General features: G+C 40.0%; 1 protein-coding gene across 1 annotated transcript in view; it reads right to left on the bottom strand.

The window, feature by feature from the left end:
* Window positions 1–1751: 1751 nt before the first annotated feature.
* The window catches only part of KCNQ1 (potassium voltage-gated channel subfamily Q member 1), a 332273-nt gene continuing 317737 nt past the window's right edge, over window positions 1752–16287 (bottom strand). The window contains exon 16 of the mRNA XM_077784257.1: window positions 1752–3845. Coding sequence (XP_077640383.1) covers window positions 3642–3845 — 204 coding nt within the window. The 3' untranslated portion in view covers window positions 1752–3641. The remainder of the gene's footprint in view (window positions 3846–16287) is intronic.

Here is a 16287-nt window from a genome sequence, read left to right as displayed (position 1 = left end):
GAATAATTAAGGGTTTGCCTGTAGCAGGACTCCAGGGTGGGTAATTATTTATCTGAGAGTGGTACCTCCAGTCCCCAGAAGGCAGGTCCCTTTGTGTAGGCACTGAGCAAACACACAGAAAGGGGCCCTCCCTTCCTGAGGAATTTGTGGTCTAAACAAACAAGTGGGCTGAGTGCAGGAGAGGGGGCAGCAGATGTGGCCAAGCAGGTGAAATGACTCGCCCTGAGGTCACAGTGCAGATTAATGCTGATGCCAGGCACTGCTTCTGTCTTTTGAATCCCGATACAGTCCCCTCACCAGGAGCTCAGATTTTGCTCATGGACTAAAGCTCCTCCCCTGCACAAATCCTCTCCAGGTCCCATGGATCTTCCTTTTTGCAAACTTGCACATCGTCTGCCTCTGCTGCAGGCTGAGGCAGGGCAAGCTTCCATCACCACCTTCAGCTGGGCAGGCCCGTGTTTTGCCTCCTCCCCTATTCCTTGGCTTCCTACCATCTAGATCTGGCATCCATCTGGCACCCCCCTGGTAGGCTGGGGAAGCTAAGCCAGCCAGCATTTTTTCAGATGACTGTTTTTTAACTTTATTATTTTTTTCATCAGGGATGAGGGTCTAGGCTTAACCAGTCTGGAAATGCAAACTGCTATTGAGCTGCTCCAAGAAAGAGGCTTCTTTTGCAGCTTCAGATGCATTTATTTTAATACAGCTCACAAAAATGGGGCAGATAGTTATAAAGTCAAGGTTTGGCCTACCTTACCATTTCCTTTGCTCCCTTTCAAGATACTTACAAACATTTCCTACCCACTTAAAAAACCCTGACTCTGGACAGTTTGGTCAAACAGGAGACACCAGTAGGAAAGGTTTTAGCAGAAACACATACTCACTGCATGCTGGCTGCTTCCGGCTGCTCTGGTGTTGGACTGCTCAGTTCATCTTCCCACTGCTGTTCCCTGCAAGAAAGATGCTGAGGCACCCGCTTCCAGGAGAAGTCATTGAGATATGAAGCCCCAGCAGGGCAGATAATCCCAGGCAGTCCTCCAAGCAGAGAAGTCAGATCTGTCTCTGCTGAGCCCTTGTGGATGGCTGGTTCCAGGCAGCTGCATGGCAAATTTTGATGGTTCATTTTATAACATCCCTCTTCACCAGGGAAAACGCATCATCTTCTTTTCCTGAGGGCAAGGTGGATTATAAGGTTTGAAGTAGTAGATCTCAGAGCTTTGTACCTTTTGAAAGGTTCAACTGGACTCAGGTGAGGAGTCACTGACCTCACAACTGGCCACCAGCATCAAAAACCTGTAAAATCCAGTGATTCCAATAAATTTGGTTCCAATTGAGACTTTCAGCTGGTTACAGTCCAATTGACAAGAAAAGGAAATTATGTTTTGCATTAAGCGTTTGCTGTGCCACACTGTTATTACCAAGATTAGGTGTCAAACAGAGAATGGAGGTATGGTGCTGGGAACAAACAGGCAGGAATGGACACATTTTCTGTTTAAAACAATGCCCCTAGAAATGCACAGACCTGTCTGCTTTCAGCCAGGGCTATGTGACACACCTTTCTCTCCAGCCATCCTCACTGATAAAGTCCACATTTTCTTTTATTTCTCTAGTGAAGAATCAGCAGAAGCCTTACAGTCATGCCTTGCAAATAAGGCATATTTACACTGTACAGTGGGCTAAGAGAGAAAGGAGAAGAAAAGCCATCTGCTTTCTTGTGTATATCAGGATTTCAGAATAACCAAAAGACATGGCACTCTTGTCCTGTATTTTATTAGGAAATTAACAGGCTGATTGATAAGCTAAAATTACATAGCGAATCTCATTTAAAAAATGTTCAAAATCATGAGAATAATTTTGATTTCCACAAAAATATAATGCCCTGATACAATTCTTCTTTATGCCTGTAAATTTCGACACCCTTAATATTTATCTACTGTACAACAGAGAGGCTGAATAACTGTAACAGAATCTGGAAAGTAAAATACAGGATATTTAATACAGGACTTTCTCTGCAGTCCAAATCAAAGAGATGAAATGTTGGAAAGAAAGCCTAGAATGTGAGAGTTCCCTACGAGGAGATTCTCTGTGATCTCATTCATCATGCATCATTATTTCAGACTGGTAATATTGGTCAAAAGACTGGTAATATAAACTGCTGTGCCAAGGTATGAGGCTTTAGGGCATCCCCCAGGAGAGGGAGACCACTATGGGGTACAGGCTCTGCAGTGAGGGGAACAGGGTGCACTGGATGTGTAGGATGCTCGAAGTGCAAGAGCTGATAAATCTGTGTACATCTTGTTTCCCCAGCAGTTTGAGCTACCACTACCACCACATTGAACTAAAGAGCTTTTCCTGAGGCTGCCAGCTTTAAAGACTGACGTGATTCAGGTGCTGAGTCTCTGCAAGGGCTTTGTAATTTCAGCCTTAGTAATCAAAGCCCAACTCCTGCTCACCCTGTGTGTGTGTGAGAACTCACACTGAGCCAACACTGTTGGTTTCATTGCAGTCATCACCTGGGGCAGCGTGGTTCAGCTCCATGGCTCGTGGCTGAGCCCTCAATTCTCTAAATAAAGAGCTGACACTTGCCAATACCAACCAACTCTTGTAGGGGGTTGAGTTTCTCAAGACATTATTCATGGAAATATTAAAACTGTCATATGTGCTCTGTGGATTAGAGATGCTTTCCTGAACTGAAGCCTTGATTCCTGCAAGCATTATGGATGATCTGTGAGTGGCCAACTCAAATACTATACCAGTGAAGTCCAGCCACTTCAGCCTCTTGTATTATTCTTGGTGTCTGTAAGCTAAAAACCAGTAGATTTAAGAAGTAGAAAGCCTTCCTTTTAAAATGCACCGGACAAGTACATTCAGACCACTGTGTTTTCTATTTATATATAAATTCTTTGGCAACAATTGTCTAGAAAGCAGAATGATTTTTTTTTTGCTATATAATACTTTATTGTCTCCCCATGAAAAACTGATATCTTAGAAAATCTGTAACACTTTCCACTATAAATAGTATTGTTCCAGATTAAGGATTAGTTCCTCCCTGAAGAAAAACAGATTTTAAAAATCTGGTCATTATCTGATAACTGTTTATGTAGTAACACTAAAATAAAACAGAAAAAGAAAATCATTCAGTATGTGGTTTGTTATTGTCTAGAATGTTAGTGTATGTTTATACAATAAAAACAACATAAGTTATCCTAGTTTGTTTTAAAAACCTTAGTAATAGAAATAAATTGCTATCTGCAGATTCATAAACAATGCATTTTTTTCCATCTAAGTTCAAGTATTATTAGAATATTATTATTACTGTTATTATTATTATTACAGGAGCTCTAAATCCTTGCCATTTTGCCTGCCTTTACATCATTTTGGTCTTTTTGAGAAAAAACAAGTTGTGATCATTTGTTCAGGAACAAAATCAATGTGGAGCTTCCAGAAGTTTTGCCTGGTGGAAGACAGCCTGGCAATCCTTTGGCTACTGTGGGTAACTTGAGCATATTTGAGACTAGTGGTGTAGATATAGCAGTTGCACGATTTCTTGGTTGGCTGATGAACTTAATTTCTCCCAGGTTCTCAACACTCAGTCCCGTTCAGAGGAGAAAAGTAGGAACAACCCAACCCAGACTTGCACCACATCAGGAGATGTCATCTTCGTTTCCTCCTGGTACTGTCAGCTGCTCATAGGTGGGCAGGGTGTTGTTAGGGAGGAACAGCTCTGAACTGACGTTGTTGTTGCCTCTCTGAGACGATCTGCTGTTGCCCTGATCCCCCTGCTGACGGGAAACCAGATGATGCAGCATGTCTGTGATGAGGTTCAGCTTCTGGTCCATTTGTGTGACCTACAAAGGCAAAGGGGAGAGTTGTTTAGGAGCAGCAGGCAAGAAAATTGCAACAAACCGGGTGACATACGTGTAACATGAATTAGGATCACAGCAACCTCTGTGAAGATACCATAGATTCACAGGTCCTCAAACAGATCATTAGAAATTTAATGCAATAGGTCAGGGTTGGATGGGGACAAGCTTGCTAATACTCACCTCTGGTGTGTGCTTTGACACTCATTTTATATCTGGGTGAACACATGACAAATGTGATTTTAAAGAGATCTGCTGGAATAGACAACTAAGTCCAAGAACTGAGTTTCTTTGGCTGTTTTTTTGTTTGTTTGTTTTTTTGTTATTATCGTGTCCATAGGTTTTTGTTTTTTTTTTTTAATGATACACTTGTAGCATTCTTCTATGCCCTAATAGTATCAATATGCTCTAGTAAACAACTGCTTGACTTGCAGTGATCTAATCAACTCTTAAGCTGGGACTGAGTGATGCTCTTTGCTACACTTGGTTTCAATTATCATCTCAGGCCACAAAATACCCATTGGTATTTTTGCTGCCGTGAGTGAATAGCAGCTGGGAGTGGCACATGAGTCAGTTTTATGCTCCCAAAGCCCACTGACACAGCATTCCCTAGGACTGCCATCTGAATGACATGATCTCCAGCAAGACAGAAACTAAGAATTTCAAGACGTCTGAAAATTAATTTCTTGACTGGGGGACTCCAGGGGTACAGCCTGTAATCCATAATGCTCATTTTCTTCTTTAGATAGGGGCTCTTTAAATTATTTAATTTCTCTTCTTCCCCCCCCTAATCCTTTTTTCTGGTTTTTCTTCTAATATTTAAGAGAAAATACAATGAAAAAGCTGATACCTAAGAGAGGTTAGGCAATGGATGTTTTCTGGCATATATTTGTGGTACGCGGAGGAAAATTGATAATTAGGTGTTTTTAGGAGTGTCACCCCTTTTATCTGGCATTGGGATCCTCCTCTCTGCACTAAGCAAAATATCCCAAGGGCAAGATGGAGGCACTTCTAGCTTCAAAGTCCTGCCCACTCTCTGACCCTTTGTGTGGTAAAAGCATTGAAATGAGGCAGTAAGACTCTGCCTTATGGCCTCTTAATAGCTTCTTCAAGCATAATAAGAAAGTCTCAATTTTGTCATTGCAGTCTCTGACCCACTGATCCACAGGGATCCTAGAACACTGAGTAAATTCTAGGCAAAAAGATGTAATACTTTTTAGAAAGGGAAAAGAAAGCAAACAGAAAAAAAAAAAAAACTGTGATAGGAATAAATTGTTGCCTAAAATATCTGCTAGAAAGTAGTGGAAGGCACATAAAACTGCCAGAGAGAGCATGAGTGGGAGCAATTTATATGTGCCTGGCTGTCATCCAAGTATCACACAGGATAGTAAAAGACAGTAAGGCTGAGCAGAACATCAACAAACCTGGAGGATTTCAGCAGAGACTAAAATGTTTTTCTACCATAGAGAAAATGCTGGGTTTTTTCAAACACTTTGTACAACTGGTAGGGAAGCAGATACAGTGATTTAAAAATATGAGGTGCCGGAGATTTATACTTTGCAGCTGGTTTTGAAAACATTAGGTAAAGCACCCTAGATGGTACATGAAACACTAGTAATTCTGGATGGAAATGGCTGTTGAAAGATGAGATTCTATGAAATGAGGAAGCTGAAGAACAGATAAGTTCAAGATTTCTAGAAGGAAACACAGATGGAAAACTGAGCAGATCATCAGGTTCTCATTTCATCACTATTTATTCCCTCCCTTAAAAAAAGACACCTTTTGCCCAAATAGTGCCCATTACATATGGCAAACCTGTGATGCTCCAAGTGTCACAGTACAAATCAGTGGTAGTGAAACCTACAAAAATACCTTATTCCTGCATCCCTCACTGCCCAGGTGTTTGTTTTCTGAGACAACTGTGCTGGAAGGACTGTAGTGAAAATCTCCACACAAACAGCTATCTTCAGAATCCAAAAGACAACTTCTCCTTCTACAAGAAATGTTTTTTTGCTAACTATTCTAAATGAACTGGGGGGTTTTTATATGCATGTGTGTCTTAATTTGTGATTCCAGGCAGGGATTACTGGAGGGAACAGAGACTGGAGATATATCTGGAAAACGTGCATTCATGAAACTCTTGCAGTGATGAACTATTGAACATGACAGTAGGTTGGACTGAGATCTGGATAGTCCTTCAACAGCTGTGCATCTTGGTGATGAAGTACTGGGGAGAAGTGAGAAGTGAATATTCTTGCTGGGAAATAAATTCCCAGAGATAATTGTCTAATTTTTTTCTAGGCAACAAGGTCTGGCTGCTGCAGCTGTGGAGTGCAGGAGGCCCACAGAAGCAGAGGCAGGAGCTAATTGCTATTGAGCTGAGCCATATGAGATTAAAAGTAAAGACCTTTGTCATCCACGTTCCTGCTTTTTGGAGTAGGGCTCTAAAGCCACAAAGATTTTGTGGAGGGAGGTCCAGAGAGCTGGCTGTGTTTAGTTGTTGTTTCCCAGGGGGTTCTGTGCCTGTGAAGGGCTTGCTCCAAGACACACCGGACTCAGTGGTAGATTTTGGCAAGCACAGACTCCCAGTGGCTTCAGTGGGCTCTGTACCAACCTGGAACTGAATCATCAATCCCAAATAGTAATATGCTCTTTGGACATTACGAGAGAAGGAGCAGTCTGGATTCCTGAACGTGGATCTTCTGCTTCTCGGGGCTCTATGAGAAAAGAGGACATTGGCAAATGAGGCAGCAGCGGGCCCCCATTTTTACTTCTGCCAAAGGAATATCTGCTTAAAGTATGAGATACTTTAAAAGGAGAAGTAAAAGCCACCAGAAGGCAACTTCTACTGTCATCATAGGCCTCTGATGTACCAGAAAAAGAGGCTTGCTGGTGAACAGCCTGGCTTATTAACGTGCCCAATCTGCCTGTCATCATCCAAACACACATCCTGAAATACATCATTCACTTGCTTGCTGCAGAGATAATTATACCCACTAGAAAAATGTCATTGTGTGCAATATCCTTTTTATTAAGCCAGCTTTAGGCAGTTAGCATGGAGAAATGTATCATCCCCCCTGAATCATACTTTCAAACACATTTACTTGATTAGAAATTAGCTCTGATGCCAGAGCGAATAAAAGTAAAGCAAACAGAAAAACTGCTGATGTTGCTCTAATCTTAACCGCTTTGAACAACTTTGATCTCTCTACTTAAAACAGCAAACATTGTTAATTACATAGAAAAATAACTCAGACTGATTTGTTTCCTTTAGGAAAAACTAAGTAAGCCCTTTGTAGCTGATTTATGTTTCATTAGAAGCATGATGTTTGGATGATCAGATTCTTTATATGCAAAATAATTTCCTTTGTATTTCACAGTTGTTGGGAAGAGGAAGCAGTGTTTGAAACTTCAGAAATTACACACCACAGTTATTCCTAAGTCTTACTGAAATATTGTATGAATACAACATTTTTCTGTCCTCTGAGTTAAGTCGAAAAAAAAAGTAAAAATCTAACGATCATAGATTGAGCACAGATGGAGAGAAGATTTAAACAAGTTTTTAATCTATCTTTTAGAAATGAATAAAATCCCATCCATGCAGTGCACTGAGAAAAAAAAGCAACCCACAACCAAATAGTTCCTCACAAAGGCTGAAAGGTTAGCACACAAATCTTAAATGGCACATCATGAGGAAAAGCTATAACAAGTAGTTATAATAGTCTCTCTCCATCTTTCCTGTAGGCTCCCTTCAGGTACTAGAAGGCCACAAGTAGGTCACTCCAAAGCCTTTTCTTTTCCAGGCTGAATAATCCCAATTCTCATAGCCTTAGTGACATGCATTTATAAAGGTAATAATATTTGTAAAGGGATCAAAGGAATTCCCGGAGGTGCTACTGAACAAGACAGAGTCTGTTCTTGCTGAAAGAACAAAATAATTTTCAATTAAAATTGTCTATTATTTTTATCTATTAAAATTCTGCAAATCTTCACGCTATATTAACTTGAAACACTTCGTAATTTTAAGCTTTCATAAAAAGTTCATGGTATGATTTGGAACATAATATGTAACAATGAATTTATTTCCTTGATTTTAAAAATGAAACAAACAAAAACATAACACTGAAGCCTGGCTGGCTGCAGGGACAGAAGGGTCTCTTTTATGCTCCCCTGTAATGGAGAACTAAAGGGTAGCACTTTGGAGACCTACTCCCAAAACTAATTACAGGAATTTACCAGGAAAAGGCAATGACAGACACAATTACAGAGCTGAGTGGAACAGTATTTTCAGCCATGGGAAGCTGAAGGACAAAATTTTGAGTTTGGCATAATTTCAGCCACAAAGACCACAAATTATTAATAGATTATTCCAAGTATTTCTCCATAATCTGCAGAGATCAAGGCTGATTAATGCTGTTGATTAAAGCTGTGTCATCTGCCAATCATTCTCATCCTCAGGGATTTTAAAAGTAAATATTAAGGGTAAAAATTATAGTCACTTTGAACAGAATGCTGTTTTATAACTACCTATGTTCTTAACATGGTTGACTGATTAAACAGATTTTCTGTCCATAATGAAGAGAATTTTTATCAGCTCATTGCTCACTCAGTAGGTTCAGGGGGGCTGTCCTTGTTCTCAGTAAAGAAAGCCAAGCATGAAGCTGCTAAAGGAGAAGAGGGAAACCAGGATACAAGAAACACTTGGCTGAACAAAAATGTGATAAAGGAAGATTTCAGATGCTTTTACAACATTGAACTCCAAATTCTGCTGCCCTGACTTGAGTGACATTCATTCCTGTGGGTGCAGCTTTTGGTTCAAACTAATTCTTTAAAGCACTATTTCAAAATAACCAAAGAGGACTGGGGAGATCTTCATGTATTCATCACTTCTGGTGGCCTGTAACTAAGGAGGACACTATTGCTCTGCAGTGTAGCAAACTTCCAGAGGAATAAAAAATGATGCTTTCTTTGAGCATCTCTCCATGTTGTATCAGATCTCTAATGTGTTTGCTGTTCAGTGCCACACTCAGTAATAAACTGGCTTTATCTTTCATAAAAACACACAAAAAGGTCCTTTCTGCTAACAAAATAATCACCAGGCACACCAAAGACTCGGCTGGAGAGAAGATGAAAAGCAAGAAATACTCCAGAACTTATGATACCTGTTAATGGCAATGTTATGAAGGAATGTATCAGTATCCAGTGATACTTAACAACAGTGAGACTGTTCTGGAAGAAAATGTTATAAATCACGTTTGTCTTTCGTGGGATTCTTCCTATTTAAGTTCTTCAGAATACTTGAGGAAGCTTCAGAGAGAAACTCCCCTGGCTCCTCTCCTCTGCTTGCTGAATCCTCTCAAATCTTGGTATCTCACCATTTCTAAAAGTTAAAGCTTTTTCCTGGAGCATAAAAGTTAATGCTCTGAGGACAGGAACAGGAATGATGTTAGAAGAGGAATTCTAGAGGATCTCTGGTATGGGAATCTCCCCAGAGAATTTATTTGAAAGATTTCTCTATAATAGTGGCAGGAAAGACCAATGATTTCAGTATTATTAAGTAACATTTCCTTCTTCAGGTGCACGATTCTTCAAAAATCATGGAATGTGCATGTAGAAATCCCTTCCATTTGCAATGCCCAAGATCCCAAATTCTTGCAAAACCCCCTATCAGAACTTCTGGCTTTGACGTGTTTATTTTGTTGCCCAAGATGAGGCAGCAGTTTTGCTGGAGTTTATATTCCTGCCACTGAGGTGTTTAAAGGAGAATTAACTCTGCAAGAAGGAAGATTTGCTCTCCAGACTGTCTGTACTTTCTCTTGAGAGCTGGCCAAAGAAGAAAACATGTGTGTGGTGTCCAGGGGAAGGATAGAAGAAGTGGAGCCAGTGAAAAAACACTCTATTGTAAGATTGATCATTGCTTGGAAAACAGGAGGGCTGAGCTTCTGAGGAACAAAATTGACAGGTTTTGAGGGTTACATGAACAAATGTCTTTCTAGCTAATGAAAACATTATATGAACACTGCAACCACTGTCTTAACTGACAAATAAAATGGACATTTTTCAGACAAAAAGCATATTTGGAAAGAAAGGCACTTGCTACACCCAGAGGTCTAAAATCAGCTCTCTTGCATAAAGCTATCAGGGACAATCTCTGCTTTGAGATACAAAATTTTTTTCTTTTTTTTTTAATAAACTGAGACTGCTGCTGCTCTCATCTTGCTGTGTATTTTTACAGTAAAATATTTATCTTACACTTCTCAAAAGCGTAAAAACCACTTATTTTTTCTAGTAAGAGCCCTTGAACAGCTGCTGAGAATTCACCATTGATCAGGGCATGCTGCTTGTGCATTCAACAGAGGGTGATGACCCTGGGGAGAAAATTCTGAGCCACTGAGCCAGGATTAGAGCTCAGCAACAACCAAGATTTATAAACCAGTTGCTCTGATTCTCCAGAAGTTATCTTGATATCAGTGAACTATTACAAAGGGCTTGACTTCTACAGCAAATTCCTAATGCACTGTAAAGAAACTCAGTTTTGTCACACATTTTTTAAAAACCTGTTTTGGGAATTAGAAGAAACTGGCAACACCAGCATGTAGCCATTTGGTTACTGACTGTAATGCTTGTGGCACTTTAAAGTAATTTTTGTTTGTTTGAAGAATTCTGTTCTGGTTGTGCAGCACAAGATCTAGGGTAGCAAATGCTCAAGCTATAGGAAATGGGAGAAATTACATGGTTGATTTATGTTCTTTCCATTAAGATTGGGAAAGCAATTTTGATTAGCAAGTAACTAAACTGTAGAGAATTATTTTTCTTTTCCAAATATTCTTTTTCTCAAAGAAAATTATGTTTTTCTAAAAGCTTCCTCAAAGTTTATGGAAATAAGACACCTCTGGTTAACTATTCACTCAGCTCCATTTCTTTAATGATTAGAAGAGTGTAGGTTACAACTACAATGTCATTTTTCAGATTAGGTGTCTCCCCTAAATTATATTTGAAACCAGTGGTAGTAAGAGACATACTCTGATGGGTCAAAAACTTAAAAACTGATATGAAAAAGCCACTTCAGTAATATGTGATGGAATAAATAATATAATATAAACTAAAATACAGCAGACCAAATACAGAATATTAGCAGTAGGTTATCAAAACTCTCTTCTATGATGCGGCCACTTTTCCCTACAAAGAAACAAGCAGCAGCCACAGATGTGCTTATGTAAGAGAGCAATTTATTTAAGGTCTTAAAAATTGTGAGGAATAAGTAGAGACCAAAGGTTACAAGTTGGTTTGGTTTTCTACAGACCACCTTCATAAGATTATTTGTCTATAACTTGCTGATTTACTGACAGAAGCAAGGTAAGATGAGTACAAACCACTCCTTCTAACAAAGAGGTCAGAGGGATGCTGCCAGTTGGGAGAATTAAATTACAGAAGAATACATTTGGTCAGGGACTGCTAGAGGATATAAGACCTCAAAAGGTAGAAAGATTTCTGAACAGCACTTCTGTTAAGAATTTTTTTTTCTGGGTTCAAACTGGAAGAGGGGAAATTTAGGCTAGGTGTAAGGAAGAAATTCTTTGCTGTGAGGTCGGTGAGGTACTGGAACAAGCTGCACAGAGAAGTTATGGGTGCTCCATCCCTGGAAGTGTTTGAGGCCAGGTTGGATGGGGCTCTGAGCAGCCTGGCCTAGTGGAAGGTGTTCCCATGGCAGGGGGTCGGAACTGGATGATCTCAAGACCATTCTGTGGTGATTCCATAATTCTTTTAGAAGTGGAGAGGATTCAGAAAGGCTTGAGGGTAAAAATGTTGGGAAGGGATGACCTAAAATGCTAGTAAGTCAAGACAGGAATGATGACCATGATGGATGTGGCTGCAGGGGTTGGTCAGAAGCAAGACTGGAATCAGCTGCCACTGAAGAAGAGACAGCAGAGAACTGGGGTCTTGGTTCAGTGTTTTTGTTGCCATTATTAACAACTTGCAAAAATATCTGGCTTCTTTAAAGCACCCAAACTGCTGGAAATCAGCTTTTCCTGAGAGCCTTTCTTTAGTTCTTTTAGTTCTTTAGTCTTGGGCCTCAAGGTCCATCTGCTGGCTCACCACTCCCTAGGCCCCCAGGTCAGTCCTGCTGGCCTCTCAGCACTCAGTCCATGCCCAGATGTGTGCAACACTCACAGATCTATCTGGCATCCAGAAGGCAATAGCCAAGCAATTAAAATTTGTGGTTGACTCTTGTTTTAGATAAATCAGATGAGACTTAAAACACATGGAAATTTTCAAGTTAGAACAGCATCCAAAATCTACAGTCTTTGGCCCAGCACTGCCTCAGGATACAGCTTTTTTTTTTCCTCTAAAATATTACAAATGTCCAATCTTTTTTTTAACCCTTTCCTCTAAATTAACAGTATATCAGTAGATATACAAGGGAGTTTGCAGTATTTTTACCTCCTTGCATGAAGCCAGGAAAGTGAAGATGAGGGTCTTGTCTCTAAATATAACTTTCATCAGGAACGACTAAAGATGATCAAATCCTTCTATCCTATTAACTGAATACTCTGATATTTTCAAGAATTAGCTTATCTTCATTAACTATAGCCCCACCTTCAGGAAACAGTATCTCTCTGACCAGACACAACTTTCCTCCCTCTCTGTTTGAAGATAAGACATGAGTTGGCAAGAAGGGAGGGATTCTTTCTTTACAAGTGAATCAATGATACCAGAAGTATTAGAAGTTAATGTATCTACAAAAATCACTGGATATCCATCCAGCTCCATAATCATAAACAGCTTCCCAAATTATGCTTAAATTGAAATCCAGCCTTATGGAGGATGGGAAACAGGCTTGAGATAACAAGAAATATAATGAAAATATTGATCAAAGAAACCAGAAAAAAAAAAAAAAAGCCTTTTATCTCTGTGTAATAGTTTGAATAGAGTTCTAGAATAAATGATGATCATCTTCAGGGCCAGGACTTGGACTTTGATGATCCTTGTGGGTCCCTTCCTACTCAGGATATTCTATGATTCTATGTTTAGTGCATCTACAACACTGTGCAAACCTGTGTGCACCCACACAAGGTTAGTCTTGTTATTGCCAGTACAACATGGGGGAAACTGAGGCAGCATAGCCAGCGGCCCACCTTCAGATACAATAAACATTCTTAACATCAGCTTGGATGAGTGTCACTAACAAAACCTTAAAAATACTCTCCCTGTCCTGGGCGCATCTTCCAGTCTCAAGGAAAACCTCACAGCACCTTTCTGGTCTCTATTATGGAGACAGGAGGTTGGAAAACAGGTTGCTTTCTCATTCTCAATCACATTCTTGTTCAGCAAAACGTTTCTCCGTGGGGTCCCTCTGGTTGAGCACCCCTGTACCTGTCTGCAGAGGAAAGGAAGGCTCTCTGTCTGGCTAACAGGCACTTGTATTTCAGATGCTTCAGCTCCACAGATGTGAAGAAAACTCCCTGTGGCTCTTGCCTCTGGAGGACCCTTTCTGCTGGCTTAACCACAGCAGTACAGCCTCTGAATATCACTCCATATTTTCGTTGTCAGGAGTTTGGCTGTCAGACAACAGCTTTCCCCTAGCTGCAGATTCCCGTTCCCCGTGTGGAACAGTGGCATATTTACAGCACTTTAGGGTTAAAAAGTGTAGAGTACAAGACCCAACTGGCATAAAAATATGTCCAAAACTCTTCTCCCCAGCAAATTAAACCCCAAATCAAACCAACCCCCACTGTCCCCCTCCCCCCAATAAAGAAAACAAAAGTGACTAATCTTGACCTCTCTCCAGAGGGGAATGTTTTGCTTCTTGAATCTTTGGCTCTGGCTCTTGTATGATACTGGGACTATGACTAATAACCTCTTGCCAGAGTACTGCTGATAATTTCACCTTTGAGTAGCTGTTCTCATTCTGGACCATCATAGTATGCACTTAAGTTGCCAAGATTTTACTTTTAAAAAAACAAAGAATAAGATATACACTCATAATCCCCTGTGTTAGAAATACATTTTTCAGCTTTAACTGTAAGGTTTTGCCTGACAATTTTCCCTCCTTCCTCCAAACTGTTATTTTTCAGATGCCTGCTATGAAATGGTTCCCTTTTTCCTTCCTTTCCCTCAAACACTTTTTCTAATTCAAAACAGATTTGAGACTGCTGCTCTTTTTAAAGCAGATCTGCCATGTATCATGTCGTGTTAGGTCAGCACTGCTTATGTTATGTTTTGCACTTCACCCAAAAGAGGCATCCATGCTGCTTTTCAAAGGGAACAAATCCAGACTAGGTGCAGTGGCTTTCATGGCTGGCATAGACCCGCAGGTTATGGATCTGATCTTATGGCATGGCATGGCACTGGGGAGGACATCACTATCTCCCTTTTTGCTTAAAAGGTTAAAAACAAAGACAACTTCAACTGTTAGCTCAAAAAAAGAAGGCTTTTTTTGCCAGCTCCTTTTTCAGCATCCATAATCTACTAATTATTTATATTTTGATAGTTGCTATATTGGGCAAAAAAAAGGCATAAGCCTCTTAGTACCTAAAATGAGCTTAAAAAGTGAATAACCATATGATGACTTCTGCAGCAATCAAAACTGGGAAGGTAAAAAGAGTGGGGGAGAGAAAGGAAGAGAAGCAATTACAACAACAGTGAGTTTTGAGCGAGTTTTCCCTGAGGGCTGCTGGTAATTAAACTAACGGCAACATGAATCTCTGTTTGATGTGGTCATGAATTTGTTTTCAAAAGAAAAATATTTAAAAAGATTCTTTCAAGAGAAATTTTTAGAGAACAAGCTCAGCATGAATAATTAGACCAGAAATACTTTGATAAATATTATTATGGGGAAGTCATTTATGGGCCATGGCATCTGAAGGTTAGAAATCTTGGTGATAAATAAGGTGGCAAGTTTGCACCCATTTTGAACACACAAAACCAGGGCTGTGTTCCTGTTTGCTTGAGCCTGCTCCTCAGAAAGGAGGCGGCCTCTTGTTTTGCCATTGCATTAAGCTTTACAAAGACACAGATGCAAGACAGAAAATTTCAGTGGGAAAGCTCAGTGGAACGAAAGAAAACCACACACAATTCCAAAGGCACTTTTCATTCCCAGGGGCTGCACAGAGATCAGAGGTGAAATTCAGTGGTGATAAAAAGTCTGTGAGCCCACTCCACTCCCCCAGCCTTTCTAAACATCATTCAATTCTGCTGAAATCATATGCCTGGAAACATCTCCTTCAGAAGCTTCTAAATATAAAACCTCTTGCATTTTGTAGAAATTTAAGTATCCAGCAAAACCCCATTGAAATCCAGAGAAGATGCAGGTGCTCTGCACCCTCTAAAATCAATGGACATCCCAAAAGCACATTTAATTTGTTTACTGAGCACTTCAAAAAGTGGAGGCAGATACAATCAATCAAAAGCCAGCAAATAACCAACCAGTGCACTAGAATGTAATATATTTACCAGTGGAAACCCATGTTTACAAGGAAAAGAAACTGCTTGTTGGCTGTCATGGTGTTATTCATAAAGGCAAACTAGGAGATCTTATGGATACCAGGAGCAAAACTGCAACAAAGGCAACCAACTGCTAATGAAGAAGGGTTTTCAGTCAAATTTCATGGGTCATACAAAGTCATTACCATGCCTGCAGGAGTTCAACAGCTCTGCCAGTTGAATTCGGGGGGAATGAAGTGATTATTTTGTTACGCATTTTGTAGTTTTAGACATTTTTGCTTAAAATTTTAAATTCTGAAGCCAACCAGCTGTGCAAGAATATCAGCTTCAATTTCAAGAGTTAGCTTCCGACAAACTGTCTTGCAGAGGAAACCTCAAAAAGGTCTTCTGTATACATCAAGGTCTCAAAAACTAGATTTTAAAAACTCATATCTGTTCCTTTTTTTTTCCTGCTGCTTAAATAAAACCTTATGGTGTTAAGCCAATTTCCCAATAGTTTGGAGGCTTCATACATTTGAAAATGAAGAGACAGAAAAATTGGCTGCTACTGGTGGCAAGTGCTGCATGGGTTAACTTTCCTAATTACTCCTATTGCAGGTTTCCCTCTGGTTTTCAGTTAAAATATTAAGTCTATTTTCCATAACATTTTAAGCTATAATGCCTTTAAAAGTAAGCAAATGTTCCTGACAAAATAACATGCTTGAAAAATGTAATGGATAACAAAGATAACAAAAAAATCCTTAGTGCATTTCTTTGTCAGTAACTTCTTCTAGGAATACAGCCAGGCTGGGCATTTGTTTGGACTGGTAAACCATGACACAAAAGTGGATCTCTTGGCAGCACAAGCAACTGCTCTGTGGTAGAAGCAAAAGGCTCACAGTCTTTCCTAGCTGATTAATCATTATGACAGGCTTGAAGACTAAATGATCTGCCCAGCTCCAGATGTTAGATGTGCATCCACCTCTTATTCTTCTGGTTCTTG

The sequence above is a fragment of the Lonchura striata genome, chromosome 6 (genome assembly GCF_046129695.1).
Source record: "Lonchura striata isolate bLonStr1 chromosome 6, bLonStr1.mat, whole genome shotgun sequence".
In the NCBI taxonomy this organism is placed as follows: Eukaryota; Metazoa; Chordata; class Aves; order Passeriformes; family Estrildidae; genus Lonchura; species Lonchura striata.
Note: the sequence above shows the minus strand (reverse complement) of the source record. Positions and strands in the feature narration are given on the sequence as shown.